We start from the raw sequence: 16,520 nt of genomic DNA, 5'->3' as shown, positions 1-16,520 counted from the left end.
CATTCATAAAGAGAATCATTTACTTCACTCCTGAATGAATCAGCCGTTTGAATGAATCGAATAAATAAATGAATGAATGACTTAATCATTAAGATATTTACCGCCACCTACTGGCAGTTTTAGTATAATTTCTATTAAAAAAAATGTATACTTCCATATTATTAAAAAAAAAAAACATTAAAGGTATAGTTCACCCAAAAATGACAATTCAGTCATCATTTACTCAACTTCATGGTCCAAAAATGTATGTGTAAAATTATACGCTGAATCAAATCAAATATTTCTTTCTTAAGCTACTTTTTGTAATGTCTATTTGATGCTCTACACAATAATGACTTTAAATTATCTGTTTAAATTAATCGCCACATCATGTAATTAATTAGATTAAAATTTTTAAATCGCTTGAAGCCCTAAAAACTATATTAAAAACTTTAATGTTAGGTGCGATTAATCATGATTAATTACAAAAAATGTGCGATTAATTAGTTTTTTTCGATTGACAGCACTATTCTACACCCCTTCTTTCCAAGGGTCTACTCTGCTCTGATTGGTCAAACTCTTCCAGTATCAGTTACAGTTACAGTTTTTAAGGGCGGGGCAAAGTAGACATCATTTGCAGGCAGCCAATAAAGACCATAGTCTGGCATTATGCAAATTTGTTACAAACCTATGTAGGTTTGTGCAGGAAGTAAGACTGGAATAACTGACGACTTATTTCGGTTCTTTCTTTTAGGAGACAATGACTCCACTTATCATTTCTTTGAAACTTTGCAGACTATTGCAGATTACACACTACATGAAATATAATACATGAAAGCATAATAGGGGCACTTTAAGAGATAATATTACAAGCTGAATAGCTGCGGTAGCTGAATAGCTTGTGTAACTGGAAATGCTTGTTCACCTTTGCTATTTGCTCCAGCCACCTGCCCAGCGAGATGAACACAAACAGCATGGGTGGAGTATCGAAGAAGGTGATGGGGTTCACCTTTGCCCTCTCTACCATGGCAACCAGAAGAATCACCACAGAGTATGTGAATGCGATCGTTGTTGCCAGTACAATCAGGACATCCATATTGGCCGTCCGGTGCTTGACAGCTTTATAGGCTTGACAGTAGAAATACCGCCCACCGATAAACTGCAGAGAGACAAAACCAGTATGGTCATTAAATGAAGTATTTGCATATTTTTGGTAGACAAGGAACTTCAAATTTAGAAAGTGAGACATTTTCCTCTCACAGTACACTGATAACGATGAAACTGGACCAACCTGCACAGGGATACAAAAGAGAAACGAGATCAGGTTCATGATGGAGAGGCCTGGCAGAAGCTGTTTCTCCAGGAACATGGTGGAGTGGTACTTCGCTCTGTCCTCAGCTGTGATGTTATGGTGGTGGGACATGTCCATCATGTGATCCACGACCATCATATAGATCATCATGCCCATGACCGGCACACAGAAAAACAAACTGATGAGGAACGATCTTTTCCACCTAGGAGAAAACGGCAAAGCCAACTTATGCACACGGGTCAAAAGAAAAGACATTAGCTGTGTTCTATCAAGAAGCTGAAAGCAGGTAGTGGACATCAGGTTTTGCCATGATTCTTATGTTGGGTTACCTGTTTTAAAGTGCCCCATTATGCTTTTTCAGATATTACCTTTCATGTAGTCTGTAATACAGCTGTTTGTGAATGTAAAAGGTCTGCAAAGTTTCAAAGATCAAAGTGCAGATAAATGGAGTTATTAGCCGCTTTTCCACTGTCGGAAAATAAGCATTACAAAAACGAATGTTTGGTCTTTACTTAAAGGGTTAGTTCACCCAAAAATGAAAATAATGTAATTTATTACTCACCCTCATGCCGTTCCACACCCGTAAGACCTTCATTAATCTTCAGAACACAAATTAAGATATTTTTGTTGAAATCCGATGGCTCAGTGAGGCCTGCATAGCCAGCAATGACATTTCCTCTCTCAAGATCCATTAATGTACTAAAAACATATTTAAATCAGTTCATGTGAGTACAATGGTTCAATATTAATATTATAAAGCGACAAGAATATTTTTGGTGCACCAAAAAAACAAAATAATGACTTGTATAGTGATGGCCGATTTCAAAACACTGCTTCATGAAGCTTCGGAGCGTTATGAATCAGCGTGTCGAATCATGATTCGGATCGTGTGTCAAACCGCCAAACTGCTGAAATCACGTGACTTTGGCGCTCCGAACCGCTGATTCATAACGCTCTGAAGCTTCATGAAGCAGTGTTTTGAAATCGGCCATCACTATATAAGTCATTATTTTGTTTTTTTGGTGCACCAAAAATATTCTTGTCACTTTATAATATTTATATTGAACCATTGTACTCACATGAACTGATTTAAATATGTTTTTAGTACATTAATGGATCTTGAGAGAGGAAATGTCATTGCTGGCTATGCAGGCCTCACTGAGCCATCGGATTTCAACAAAAATATCTTAATTTGTGTTCTGAAGATTAATGAAGGTCTTACGGGTGTGGAACGGCATGAGGTTGAGTAATAAATGACATTATTTTCATTTTTGGGTGAACTAACCCTTTAAAGACTTAAAGCGATAGTTCACCCAAAAATGAAAATTCTGTCATCATTTATTCCCCCTCAAGTTGTTCCAAAGCTTTGTTCTGCTGTACAAAAAGGAAGATATTTGGAAGAATTTTTGTAACCAAGCAGATCTCGCCCCCCATTGACTACCATAGTATTTTGTTTTCCTACTATGGTAGTCAATGAGGGGCGAGATCTACTTGGCCAACAGACTGGGCCGTCTGACTAATCAGAGCAGAGCAGAGCTCTTGGGAAGAAGGAGATTAGAGAGACTACATCCTTTATCTAATGATTTCAGACACTGTGAGAAAAGAGCTGATGCTGCAGTGTATGTTATGAGAAAATTAAAGTGTTTTTTGACTTGCCTGTAAACATGTTGTAGGAGACTCCTAAACAAAACCTTTAAAATAGCATAATAGGGGCACTTTCAAAAACAGGTTCATTCCAGAAACATATTCGTTCATTTACTTACTGTTGGATCTCATGGCTGTGATCCAAGTGACTTCCAGGACGATCTTTCTTCACTAGAGAGGCTGTAAATCCCATGTTCTGTTCATCAAAAATAGGGAAGTTCATGTAAGAACATGCTACAAAACAGACAGCATAGTTCCCTATAATATTATTTATAGCTTTTTTCTTAAACATAATAAACTGACACTGAATTTAATAAGTGACTGATTCAGAACGCCAACTCAAACCAGTGCTCCTTATGTAAAACAAACAATTGTTTTTGTTAGCAAACAACTAAGCTAAAATACTGTCTATGTCACATATGATATTTATTCACATGAAAATGAAGGTGAATTCACCTCGATCCATCTGATTACATCTCGAGGGCCGGTCACTTCTGGGTCATACTTGACGTGGGCTTTATTAGTCGCCAATGCAACCGAAGCATAAAGGATGCCCTTCTGCTTCATCAAGTTAGACTCAATTTTGTGAACACAGGAGGCACATGTCATCCCTCTGACCTATTGAAAAGAGACACATTGTCCACAAACTCTTGTTGATAGAAAAATTGGTCAAAAATCAACAAATATAAAGCTGAAAAACTAACCACGAGCTCCAGGGTTCCATCTGAGCCCTCGTAATTCTCCATGACTGTGGCAGTGAAACCGAGCTCTCGGATAAACTCCGCTATTCTCTGAGGATCAGTGATTGACGCGCTGTATCGAACCTCGGCTTTACTGGCCATCAGTGCAACCAAAACGGAGTGTACACCTGTGGAAGAAAGACATAATGGAGAATTAATTATAACCATACAATATGACACATATACACATATAATCTAGCATTATTTTGTTTTGGAAATATCAGGGATTACCATGCTCATTCTTGAGGTTCCTCTCAATGTTGGCCACGCAGGAGGCACAGGTCATTCCTCCAATCTGGATAAAACATTTGGAAATAGTGTTTGTTGAAGGCTCCGCGTCACTCTCTGCTTCGTTCTCTTTCACAGTTGACCAGACTGGAGATAACGATAAGCTGCGGACAGACGATGGGCTTTTGACCACTGAAGGCACCAATGAATTTGTCTCTGTAAAAAAGGCAGGAAAAAGTGTTAAAGGGGACCTATAATGCCCCTTTCACAAGATGTAATATAAGTCTCTGGTGTCCCTAGAATGTGTCTGTGAAGTTTCAGCTCAAAATCCCCCACAGATCATTTATTATAGCTTGTCAAATTTGCCCCTATTTGGGTGTGAGCAAAAACATGCCGCTTTTTGTGTGTGTCCCTTTAAATGCAAATGAGCTGCTGCTCCCGACCCCCTTTCCAGAAGAGGGCGGAGCTTTAACAGCTCATGCTTCGGTCGCTCAACAACAACAAAGCTGGAAAATCTCACGCAGCCAAAATGAGGATTGTCAGTAACGGTGTTCAGCCTTACATTGTTCAAACCGGAGTCGACACTGATGGAGAGACTCAGGAAGTAGTAGGGCTGCATGATTAATCGTAATCGAATCAAAATCGCGATTTGGCTTAGTGCGATTATGACATTGCAAAGGCTGCGATTTTAAATTATATAAATATACATACATATATAAACAGGGGATTTTTTTCCACAGTGGATGCATTAGAGGCACGTAGTTCATATTTAAATACATGGACTCCACTTTTGATTTTGCATACCTCCTGACAAAAATAAAGAAATTATTGAGACGGATTTTTATCATAATAATATAATATTTGATAATAAATCCATAGACCTTTCTAATGATTTATAGACATACTGCTTGCATGTTAACAGGTAACTCCACATTTTGTCATACAAGTTTTAAATATTATTTTCTAATTATTATAGTTATATTTTTAATTAAATACTAATGCTAAATACTTTAATAATGAAAGTTATTACAACAGTAATATTTCTTATTTGGTTTAATATTTTTATTTAGCAATAATGATGATAATAATAATAATAATAATAAAAATAATTAGTCAAAATAATATATTAGCACAAAATTTCGGGTCAAATTGTGCAGCCCTACAAACAAGCAAAACAAGCCTGGTATTGTTTATAAATTTTTTTTCATTTGTTTTATAAAATCGCATTTTAAATCGCAAATTGCAATTTTAACCAGAAAAACTGCTATTAGATTTTTTCTCCAAATCGTGCAGCCCTAGGAAGAAGTTACAACTTTTAAACGTTTCTGAATGGTTAGTGGATAAATTTATGTAGTTGCTGTGGAGTTGATTCAGCTCATCCACTAGCATGTGCCGTCATGTTAATCTTTTGTGCAAATCCCGTATGGACGCCCATTATACATAGCGTACCTGTAAATAAATGCTGTTCTTTTGAACTTTCTATTCATCAAAGAATCCTGAGAAAAAAAACTGTTGAAAAAACAACTATTTTCAACACTGATAATAATCATAAATGTTTCTTAAGCAGCAAATCAGCATATTTGAATGATTTCTGAAGGATCATGTGACACTGAAGACTGGAGTAATGATGCTGAAAATACAGCTTTGATCACAGGAATAAATTTTAACATATATTCAAATAGAAAACAGTTATTTTAATTGTAATATTTCACAATATTATTATTTTTTTTAATCAAATGCAGTCGCCAAAAACCCTATTAAAATTATTGTGGCATTCTTACCAATTATTATTAGTGCAATGCTACTAAATATAATAAGAAGAATAAAATATTATTTACACATCATGGTAGTATTTACTGCACTGCCTTTAATTGATGCAGATTTCATTTTTTAAATAACATCGAGTCATAATGACTTGCATTTCTGTAAATTCAAAACCCAAACAATCCAGACACATGACAGTGTTGAGAAATGGGAAGGAAATGTGCTCCATTGTAATGACAAAAGAGTCACAATGCCAGAAAAAAATGACCCTAAAGTAAAGTTCATTGTCTTATTGTTCACCCAAAAATGAACATTTTGTCATCATTTACTCACCCTCACGTTGTTCCAAACCTGTATGAGTTTCTTTTTTCTGCTGAATACGAAAAGAAGATATTTTGAAGAATGTCAGTAACCAAACAGTTGATGGACCCCATTGACTTATATAGTATTTTTTTCCTACTATGGAAGTCAATGGGGTTCATCAACTGTTTGTTTACTCCTATTTGTCCTCTGTGTTCACCAAACAGATTTGGAACAAATTGAGGGTGAGTAAATGACAGAATTTTCATTTTTTGGGTTCTTTAATGCAAATGCAAATTTATTGTTTTTGTTCTTTTGATTTTGTGGTGAACTATGACCAAGATATGTTCGCAAAATTCACCAAGAAGTGGACCTTCTTTTTTGTGGCAGTCATGGTTCAAATATAGTAATATATGGTGAACTAACCCTTTAACCTGCTTTTTTTTACCCAACAATAATCATACTACCTAATTACCAAAGACAGACACTTATTTGGAAGTTGCATGTAAAAACCACCTGGTTCAAACGGAATTGGTTTGCCTCAGATTCATCCTGTTATTCTCAATCTTGCAATTTAGGTTTGTTAGCTATATGAAGTGCTGCATCAGAGGTATTTACGACCAATAAGCACCATAAATGGGACGATATAAAACGGTTAACCAGCCTATAGCTGCCAGTAGTTCAGACATACAGAAGGGAAGATATGCCCCAATGGAATAGAAGAAACATTTACCAGGCAGAAAGGCATCAAAGCCCATGTCCTCTATGGAGGCCCTCAGCTCTTCAGGGGATGTCAGTAAAGGGTCATACTCAAAGGTTCCCTGATGATTGGCCAGTGACACTTGGGCTGATCTCACTCCCTTCTTCTGAGAGATCATGCCCTCGATGGACTGAACACAGGAGCCGCAGGTCATGCCCTCGATGTGGATCTCCGCTACTGATACCAGAGGCTGGAGGAAGCTTGGCTCTGGTGAAGTTGGGATAATAGCTTTAAAATTCCCTGGAGGAAGGGCCTCAATGGCTTTCTGTAGCTCCACCACTGAGACTTGTTTTGGGTTGTGCTGAATTGAAGCTTGTCTGTTCTCCAAGGACACGACAACTGAGCTCACTCCAGGCAGCTTGGATATATTGTCCTGAATGTTTACCACACAAGACTTGCAGTGCATTCCTGTAACCTGAAACAGTGTGGTGATCCTGGAGTCTGTGGAAGGTTCGGAAACCTTCTCCTCTGGAGAGGAGGCGGTCTGTTTGGGAGAGCCGAGCAAACGCTCTACTTCACTAGCCGAAAGCTTTAACTGACGAGGTTTGGACTTAACGATGGCCTTGAAACCAGCCACCTCGATCTGTTTCACAATCTCTTCCACCGTGATGACATAAGGCAGGTAAAGTACAGCAGCTTCCTGGGATTCTAGAGAGACTGAAAAAGCATGAACAGAACCAAAATCATCAATACTGAGGAAATGTTACATCAAGAGTTAATAATAAAAAAAATTGGTCCAAAAGCCAAAATAATTTCACCAAAAGCCAAGGTATGGCAGACTTTGTCATGAGAAATCGAGTCATTATGATGCATTTAAAATGATATAAATCATAATGTGATTTTGCAGGAATTATAATCAGGCACCAATGGGATCACTCGGGGTCCTAAAGGAGACCCGATTCCTGGGGGGGACTTGATTTCTTACCACACCGTCATCCAATCTTACTATCTTGACGTGACAAATACAATGTGTGTGTGGTGCGTCCAAAGATGAATCACATATTGCTTTGATCGTAAGTTTTGCGATTTAGGAAAACTAACCCTTATGAAAAACAAAAACTTTTATTTTAAAATTAAAAAATTACCACTATAACCACTAGATGGTGTCAGAGAGGCACATATTGGCAATTTATTTTCAAATCACTATAACATTTAAACAACATCATAAGAGCTCATTCTGTGGTCGCGTGAAAAAGGACGCAGCGACTGGCCACTTGGTGGCACTATAACAGCAAAAAACATGAAAATGGATATAACTACTTCACCGTTAGTCCGATCGACTTGAAAATTGGCATGCAGTGTCTTTGTCCGAGGTGCCATGATTGTCTACGAGGACACTGACGTATCTCGAAAAAAACATGTCCACCATCAGCCAATGAATTTTGAGCAGCTATTAGGCGGTTAACGGAGGTCGATCGGAGAGAAACTCGCTAGAGGCCTGTGAGAAATTTGAAAGAAATCGTTTTTCACGTGCACAAACGATCATGTAGTGCACGATTTTTTGCAAACACCCTCGAAATTCATACCACATAGTAGAACTCCTCATTCTGAACAACTTTGCCTCTAGGACTGCCGCGGTCCATCGACTCGTTCGTTAAATATTAGAGATTATTTAAAAAAACAACTTTGGCGAACAAGTCCCAGGTTTATGGCTCAACCTTGATAACTGTTAAAAACCTTAAAAAACACATATTTTCTATGATAAACTGCCTGTATTGGCTGTAAATGTGTCTTTTCCTGGTATGATCGAGATGGGCACAGGCTTGCTAAATAAAACAAAAAATATTTTTACGCATGTGCTTAAAGGCCTTAAAACGCATGAACCCTATTAATTGCTGCTTGCAGCTATATTTATTATTATTATTATGTAATCCCTCTTAGAGCTGTCGGACCTGAGGAATCTCGAACAGCAGAGTTTCAGTTAATAATAATAATAATACTTTGGTCTATGGTCAAAAGTAAATGAACTTAGAAATTGGTAAAATTTTATGCCTTTAATGTTGTGGCAATTTTTCCCTGTGGTATCAAAAAAAGTCATTAAATATCGATATTTTCAAGGTATTAAAGTTCTAGTATCATGACAACATTAATGTAGCATCACAAAATAACTTTTCGGTAACTTCATACTTGTCACCTATGACATTTGTTTTGAAACTGTCAGATAGTGGAGTTAAATGCAAGATATAAGAAAGTGAAGGTCATCTTTATTCATTATCTGTACAACCTAAATGTATAGATTATGTAAGATCGGATTCTTATCTACAGTTGCTGTCAGCACAAGGTCAATGTGTTCAAACTTAATTTTACCATGCAAACTTCACAATTTCACAATTCACCAGTAACTGTTAAAGTTCAATTGTTTTACTCAAGCAAAGGTAAATGTCACAGGTACCTTTAATCTTCTCAACCCCTTTTAACTTCCCAATCTTGCCCTCGATGGTTGTAGTGCAGGACAGACAAACCATTCCTTCAATACGCATCTTCACCGCCTCTACCCCGCTCGAGCTGCGAGAAGTCGGCCCTTCCTGTGGACTGAGCGCTTCAGGAGCCAGGAGGCGCATCACTTCCCCAAGCTGCTCCACACTGACCAGAGACGGGACAAACGTGACGGACAGGCTTTGGTTATCATCGCTCTCCTGCGTCTCAAGCACTCCTTTCGTCTGGGCCAGTGCGCTCCGTGCCAGTTGGACAGAGTCTGTGCTACAGCCTGCTTTGCTGAAGACTTTGGTTTCTGTTTGAACTGGTGTTGATGTAGCGTTTGTCAGGCTGGACTCAAAGCCCATATCTTCAATGGCCTCTGCTAAGGATGCTGGACTATGGAAAGTGTTGTCATATGTCACAGTTGCATTGCTCAGCTCCAGAGACACCTATGGTGCAAAAAAAAAAAGGTCATAATGTGCTAATCTGTCCTCTATTACAGTCCAATTGCCCAATAAAAGCCATACAGTTACTCGTAGAACAGCATTGTTCCAGTAACTAGAAATGGCATACGTGTCTGTGGTTGCACAATACTTCATTATGCAGCAGATAGTTCCGGTCCTGGATGCTGATTGTTTAATACAGCACTCCAGCTGTATTGAGATACATATAGTACCGGTCAAAAGTCTCTTATGCTCAACAAGGCTTCATTTATTCGATTAAAAATATAGAAAAAACAGTAATATTGTGAAATATTATTACAATTTAAAATAACTGTTTTCTATTGCAGTATACTTTAAAATATAATTTATTTCTGTGATGCAAAGCTGAATTTCTGAAGATCATTACTCCAGTCTTCAGTGTCACATGATATGATGCTGGAGTAATGATGCTGAAAATTCAGCTTTGCATCACATAAATAAATTATATTTTAAAATATATTCACATTGAAAACAGCTATTTTAAATTGTAATAATATTTCACAATATTACTGATTTTACTAATCAAATAAATGAAGCCTTGATGAACATAAGAGACTTCTTTCATAAACAATAAAAAAAAATTGCATGGATCACTAGTTAATGTTCCTGACAAACTTTTCCGAGTGTGAGCTGCTGTTATGTGTAGTTTTAACCCACATGTAGTTAAAAATATGTATTCATTGCTTTAACCCTTGTGTGTCCTTATGGATATTTTTGTCTTTTTCAGTTTTGTTTGTTTGATCATTTTGCCTGTGTTAATGCCAACTGCATACATTTTGGCACAAGTGTGTATTTTTATTGGAATTTTACTATTTTACCCTCATTTCCCTTAATAAATCTATTTTACACTAGTAACATAAAATAGTTCCACTCAGGACCTGAAGGACAAAAATGTCCCCATTGAAACCCATTAAAACTACAATTTTTAATCCCAGGGTCATTTAACTATAAAATGATACAGTATATGTTTTAAGGCTTCAAAATTAAATTTTTTACTATTTTTTTTTTACCAAATAGTGCCATTTTCTCAGGTTTGGCCTATAAAGCAAATACTCACTTTATTCCTAATTTCTGCTTCTGCTTATTATAAGACAGGGCGTAACATGAAATTGGGGGCTCGTCCGGGATTTGAACCCGGGACCTCTCGCAATTGGATAAATTATGCAACTATAATTGTGTATTTGTGTTGGTGTGGATGTCAGAGTGTGGTTTGTATGCGTGTAATAAAAAAAATTGTGTGTAATATTCGAGAGAGAAAAACTTTACTGTAATTACAAATCCAACCACTGTGTGCACCAGTGGAGCTTTTCTGGCATCTAACGGGGAAAATTCGATACTGCGCCCAAACAAAATCTTACTGAAAGCTCATTTTTTTGAGATATCAACTTCATATTTGGAACACAACTTGTTTAGATTCATGGATTTGATTTTCTAGCAGTTTTAGAGTTCAACATGTTTCATAAAATATATATTTTATATAAAATAATGTTCATAAATCATTTTCATAAAATTAAACCTCTATAACTTTTTTATTTTATTTCACTTTTTAATTTTATTTTTCTTCAAAAAATAATCTGCCAAGGGTCTTCTTTAAAATGAGACCAAACTTAAATCTGTGCTCCCAAGCTTTTGGACATGGACATTTTTCTCCTCTATAGACCTGTGTGTAACTTTTTTTAATTGACATTTGACACACAAGGGTTAAGCATGTGCATTGCGATCATTTGAGCTTTAAACGAACGCATGTGTGTGTGACGATGAAGCCAGTGTGATTCCTCCGGCAGCTCACACTGTTGAGTCACGCATATCATCATATGACCCTTAAACCCTGAATTCCTCATGAAGAGACAACAGGAAGTTTGTTTTGCACAATAAGCACAATTCTAGACTGAGTTGCTTTATTGACCACTCGCTGAGAAAGAGCCATATTGTTTGCTTCTGTTCGTAACAAAGACATTTATAGTATTTGGCATTTGACAGTACTGGTCAATAGTAATACCACCAGTCTGCTTTTCAAAGATTAAAACGGCATCTTAGACAAACAAATGATTAAATTATCTGCTTGTTTGACCCATGTCTGCAGGGTAACTGTGTTTTAAGGGAAAGGGCAAGACGAATTTCAACAATTAGGCTGTGTCTCTAAGTTCAACATACGAGTGGCTTTCTTCAATTACGTGACAGTCGCTGGAGGGAAGGTCTGGTAAATATTATTACCACCATATATTGCTCTCAGATTGCTCTGTCAGCCACCCAAAGAGCCCTAGAGTCTGGTCTCACACAATGATTCACGGAAAAAGGACACCTGGAAATTTAATCTGTGGCTTAGCTAGGTTTATATGTTTGTTTAGGGATAAAGGATGAAATTTACATTGATTATAATTGTGGAAACGCCAATAAGCTGGAAAGGCACATATAAAATGTGTTAATAATCATAATCATCAAACTAAACATACTGTATGGTTAGACCTGCTATCAGCTCAGAGAGATATGATATACAGTCAATAAAGTTGGATATGATAATAGTGATCTATAAAAAATTGTATATTAAAAGTTGTCAGGGTGGCTGATAACCGTAATACTGATAAAGGGTCAAAACAGTAAATTTGTATTATAACAAATTACTAGGGATGCACCGATATGAAATTTTGGCCGATACCGATAACCGATAATCCTTTATATTTATATCGGCTGATAAATCTAAATCATATATAATTTTTGAGAGCCTGATTACAAAAACAAAAGTTTCACATGTCCCAAGCACACAATTATAATTTTATGTATTTTATATGACAGACTTGCGCTGCACATGTTGTACTTAAATGTATTTTCCTTTTTGAAGTGATTTCAATCATATTTCAAGCAATTCAAAACCATCATGGTGAACAGTGCGCATCTGAAGGAAAAATAATCCATTATTTATCGGCTTTAAAATATCGGCCAAATTTTCTAATTGGGCAGATAACGATAACATTAAAATGAACATATATCGGCCGATACCGATATTGTGGCCGATATATCGTGCATCCCTAACTCAATTATTGCGTCTGATGTGATGGCATTAAACTCACTCTCACCTGTACATGAATGACACCTGTCAGACTCCCAATCCGGCCCTCGATGGACTGAACACAGGAGCCGCAGGTCATACCCTCGACCCCGAGAGTCACACGACACAGCTTAGTGCTCAACGCCATTCCTCCTCTGGAGAAAACAAGAGGGCATGTACAAGTGTGTATGCAAAACTAACATGCAAGTGTCTCACATGCAGCTTTCTGACCCACAAGAGCAAACATCAATCTTTTCCATGCTGTTTACATTTTCTTGAACCACTTTAGACAACAAACTGTGAAGCAAATACGACCAAATAATAGTGATTCTGAGCAGTTTTGCTGGATGTTTGAAATGCAAATTATGAAAAACAATTACATGAATATATCAAGCATGATATTTATAAGGTACCATGGTGTTACCAAGATTCATACATACTTAAACCGTAATGTTACATAATAAAACAGTCTCATAAAACCGACATGGCTTTCTTAACACCCTCTGAATGTTACTGACACATTTAAATTAAATTTGAATTAAATCCTCACTTCCAAGAAGACACAATATGTGAACGTGACTAAGGCAACGTACACTAGAATAAATCAATATTTACACAATTCCTAAATCACAAGCATGATTTTAAATACTTTAAAACAGGACTTTTAAATAGTAAAAAAGTTCACCTCATTGATGACTAAAGAATTATCATTATAATTTAGTCTTGCATATATTTTGAAGCATATTATGTCTCAAATATTTGTTTTCTGTATCTCTGTAACTGACCAGCTTTAATTATTTTTTATTATAATTTACTTGCTGTTGTAATGGCTGATTGTTTGTCTTCGTCATTTTGTAAGTTAAACAGATATCAAAACAACATAAAAAATTGATATAAAAAATAATTATTATCGGTAACACTTTACAATAAGGTTTCATTTGTTTAACCTACATTAGTCGACATAAACTATCAATAAAACATTTCTAAAGCATCTTAGTTAATTTCAACATTTACAAATGCATTTTTAAACGTCCGTTTCAAGCAGATTAGAGCTCGATAATCAACACTTGAGCATATACAAAAGTGTGAAATACTGCAAGTAATTAATGAAACCAAGCTTTGGCGTGTCTTCAGATGTTATTTACAGACATTCAGAAATCTTCTCATTAGTAAATGAGGTAAGAGATGTATTTCAGGCGAAGATTCGTCACTCGTCTGTCCCGAAGCTAATATAAACAGTAGATGTGAAGAGCACAAAACAGCATAATTTCTTTACCTTTCATGCGAAGTGATGATCCAAAGTCACAGGAACAGCAGGTTTAAGCCCCAACAGGACGTCGCAGTCACTTGTTAGGGAAGTTTTACTGTCACTTTCAGACTGACTGACAGCAGTTAGCTGGCTAACATATACTTTCCTTAGTCTCTAGCAGCCTCGTACGTCCTCAGAACCTGCCCACATCGAACAAAACACAAACCAAACGTGTGTGGTGACTAGTACACACAGCAGGAGAGTGTGTCCTTACAGAAGTCACGCTAGAGATTGTTAAATCCATACGGAATGTTGCACTATCACACGGGCGCGCGGACCACAACGCAAAATTTTCCCAGTGTGTTCGAGAACGTCAACAGCCGCTGCCAACTGCGCAGACGTTAATGACGTCGTGGCAGATTCAAGGGCTTCAGTAATGCGTAGTGTTGGAGCTACAGTGCGCATGAGAAGTTTGTAGTTGTTAGGTTCGCGTCCACCTTGCGGCAAGCTCACGGTACGCGACTTTTGGCTGGATTTTGCTGTCGCAGAGAGGTTTCCAAACCTAGTGATGTTACCTATGACACCGTCACCGAAGCTTCGAGACACTTACCGACCCCTCAGCACAATCTCAGTTGAAACCCCCGGCCGTATCGGCAGGGTTGCCAGGTTTTCACAACATAATCCACCCAATCGCATTCTGGGGAATAAAATTCGCGTTTTTAGCGGGGTTCCCAATGTAAAATTCGCATTCCAGGGGCTTAATATCATGTTATTTGGGGTCGCTTCAACCAGCGGACATGAAAAGCAACCTGCGGCCAGGGATGCCAGGTTTTCACTACAAAATCCACCCAATTGCGTTCCGGTGAATAAAATTAGCATTTTTAGCGGGGTTCCCATTGTAAAATTTGTGTTCCAGGGGCTTAATATCATGTTATTTGGGGTCGCTTCAACCCGCGGACATGAAAAACAACCTGCGACAAGGGTTGCCAGGTTTACACAACAAAATCCACCCAATCGCATTCCGGTGACTAAAATTCGCGTTTGTAGCGGGGTTCCCATTGTAAAATTAGCATTCCAGGGGCTTAATATCATGTTTTTTGGGGTCGCTTCAACCAGTGGACATGAAAAACAACCTGCAGCCAGGGATGCCAGGTTTTCACAACAAAATCCACCCAATCGCATTCTGGGGAATAAAATTCGCGTTTTTAGCGGGGTTCCCAATGTAAAATTCGCATTCCAGGGGCTTAATATCATGTTATTTGGGGTCGCTTCAACCAGCGGACATGAAAAACAACCTGCGGCTAGGGATGCCAGGTTTTCACAACAAAATCCACCCAATCACATTCCGGAGAATAAAATTTGCGTTTTTAGCGGGGTTCCCATTGTAAAATTCGCATTCCAGGGGCTTAATAGCATGTTATTTGGGGTCGCTTCAACCAGCGGACATGAAAAGCAACCTGCGGCCAGGGATGCCAGGTTTTCACTACAAAATCCACCCAATCGCGTTCCGGTGAATAAAATTAGCATTTTTAGCGGGGTTCCCATTGTAAAATGTAAAATGTGTTCCAGGGGCTTAATATCATGTTATTTGGGGTCGCTTCAACCCGCGGACATGAAAAACAACCTGCGACAAGAGTTGCCAGGTTTTCACAACAAAATCCACCCAATCGCGTTCCGGGGACTAAAATTCGCGTTTTTAGCGGGGTTCCCATTGTAAAATTAGCATTCCAGGGGCTTAATATCATGTTATTTGGGGCCGCTTCAACCAGCGGACATGAAAAACAACCTGCGGCTAGGGTTGCCAGGTTTTCACAACAAAACCCGCCCAGTCGCATTTCAGGGGTCCCCCAGTAAAAATCGCATTCCAGGGTTTAAAATCCGCATTTTTTTGGTGGGGTTCCCATAATAATTTTCTCATCCCAGGGGGCTAAATGTTATTTGGCGTCACTTCAACCCGCGGACATGAAAAACAACCCGCAGCAACAGTGTTAACAGCTCTCCTGAGCTAGATAAATGAACTAAATTAATAACTAATGATTTTTACACCGGAATGCGTCAATACTGAACTTACTTAAGCTTACTTAAGTATAGGCTACTTTCTTGAAAACGACAAATAATATTACCCAGAATGCATTGTTTTTAAGGTATATTACTGTTTTAATGGAAAACAGTGTTTAACTGTGTAAATCTGTTTAGTTTTTTTTACAGCTATTTTTTTGTTGCAGTAGATGAAAAGCATTAGAAAAGTTGAAATAACAAAGATTTGAACATAAATTTGGAATACAATACAGTACAGTGTCAATTACAGTACAGTAAAATAAATTCAGCATCCTGTCAAATTGCATTGCAGTACTGATAATTTGCAAAATAGAGCAGTTTATTAGTCTTCTGACAAAAGACCTTGTCCCTTGTCTCTCAGTTCTGCAAAAATACGAAATGTAAGAAGTACTTATGGCTACAAATCAGTTTGGGCGTACAGCATGTGCTACGGTATTTACTGTACATGAAAGTTTTCTCATCTAAAGTACAGTTTACCTTGATCTTCAGATCGTCTACACCCACTGGTTATTAATGAATCATGTTTCCTTCTGGACAGTC

The 16,520-nt window shown here is 37.7% G+C and overlaps 1 protein-coding gene across 1 annotated transcript in view; it reads right to left on the bottom strand.

Annotated features, from left to right (window-relative positions):
- Positions 1–14,438, bottom strand: part of atp7a (ATPase copper transporting alpha) — a 29,358-nt gene extending 14,920 nt beyond the window's left edge. The window contains exons 1-10 of the mRNA XM_051859759.1: positions 13,950–14,438; positions 12,702–12,828; positions 9,120–9,594; positions 6,701–7,384; positions 3,907–4,119; positions 3,640–3,803; positions 3,392–3,553; positions 3,055–3,131; positions 1,271–1,493; positions 905–1,138 (exon numbers count right to left, since the gene is read on the bottom strand). Of these exons, the coding sequence (XP_051715719.1) occupies positions 905–1,138; positions 1,271–1,493; positions 3,055–3,131; positions 3,392–3,553; positions 3,640–3,803; positions 3,907–4,119; positions 6,701–7,384; positions 9,120–9,594; positions 12,702–12,821 (2,352 nt within the window). The 5' untranslated portion in view covers positions 12,822–12,828; positions 13,950–14,438. The remainder of the gene's footprint in view (positions 1–904; positions 1,139–1,270; positions 1,494–3,054; positions 3,132–3,391; positions 3,554–3,639; positions 3,804–3,906; positions 4,120–6,700; positions 7,385–9,119; positions 9,595–12,701; positions 12,829–13,949) is intronic.
- Positions 14,439–16,520: the final 2,082 nt, after the last annotated feature.

Source organism: Ctenopharyngodon idella, chromosome 14 (genome assembly GCF_019924925.1).
Source record: "Ctenopharyngodon idella isolate HZGC_01 chromosome 14, HZGC01, whole genome shotgun sequence".
NCBI classification, from domain to species: domain Eukaryota; kingdom Metazoa; phylum Chordata; class Actinopteri; order Cypriniformes; family Xenocyprididae; genus Ctenopharyngodon; species Ctenopharyngodon idella.
Note: the sequence above shows the minus strand (reverse complement) of the source record. Positions and strands in the feature narration are given on the sequence as shown.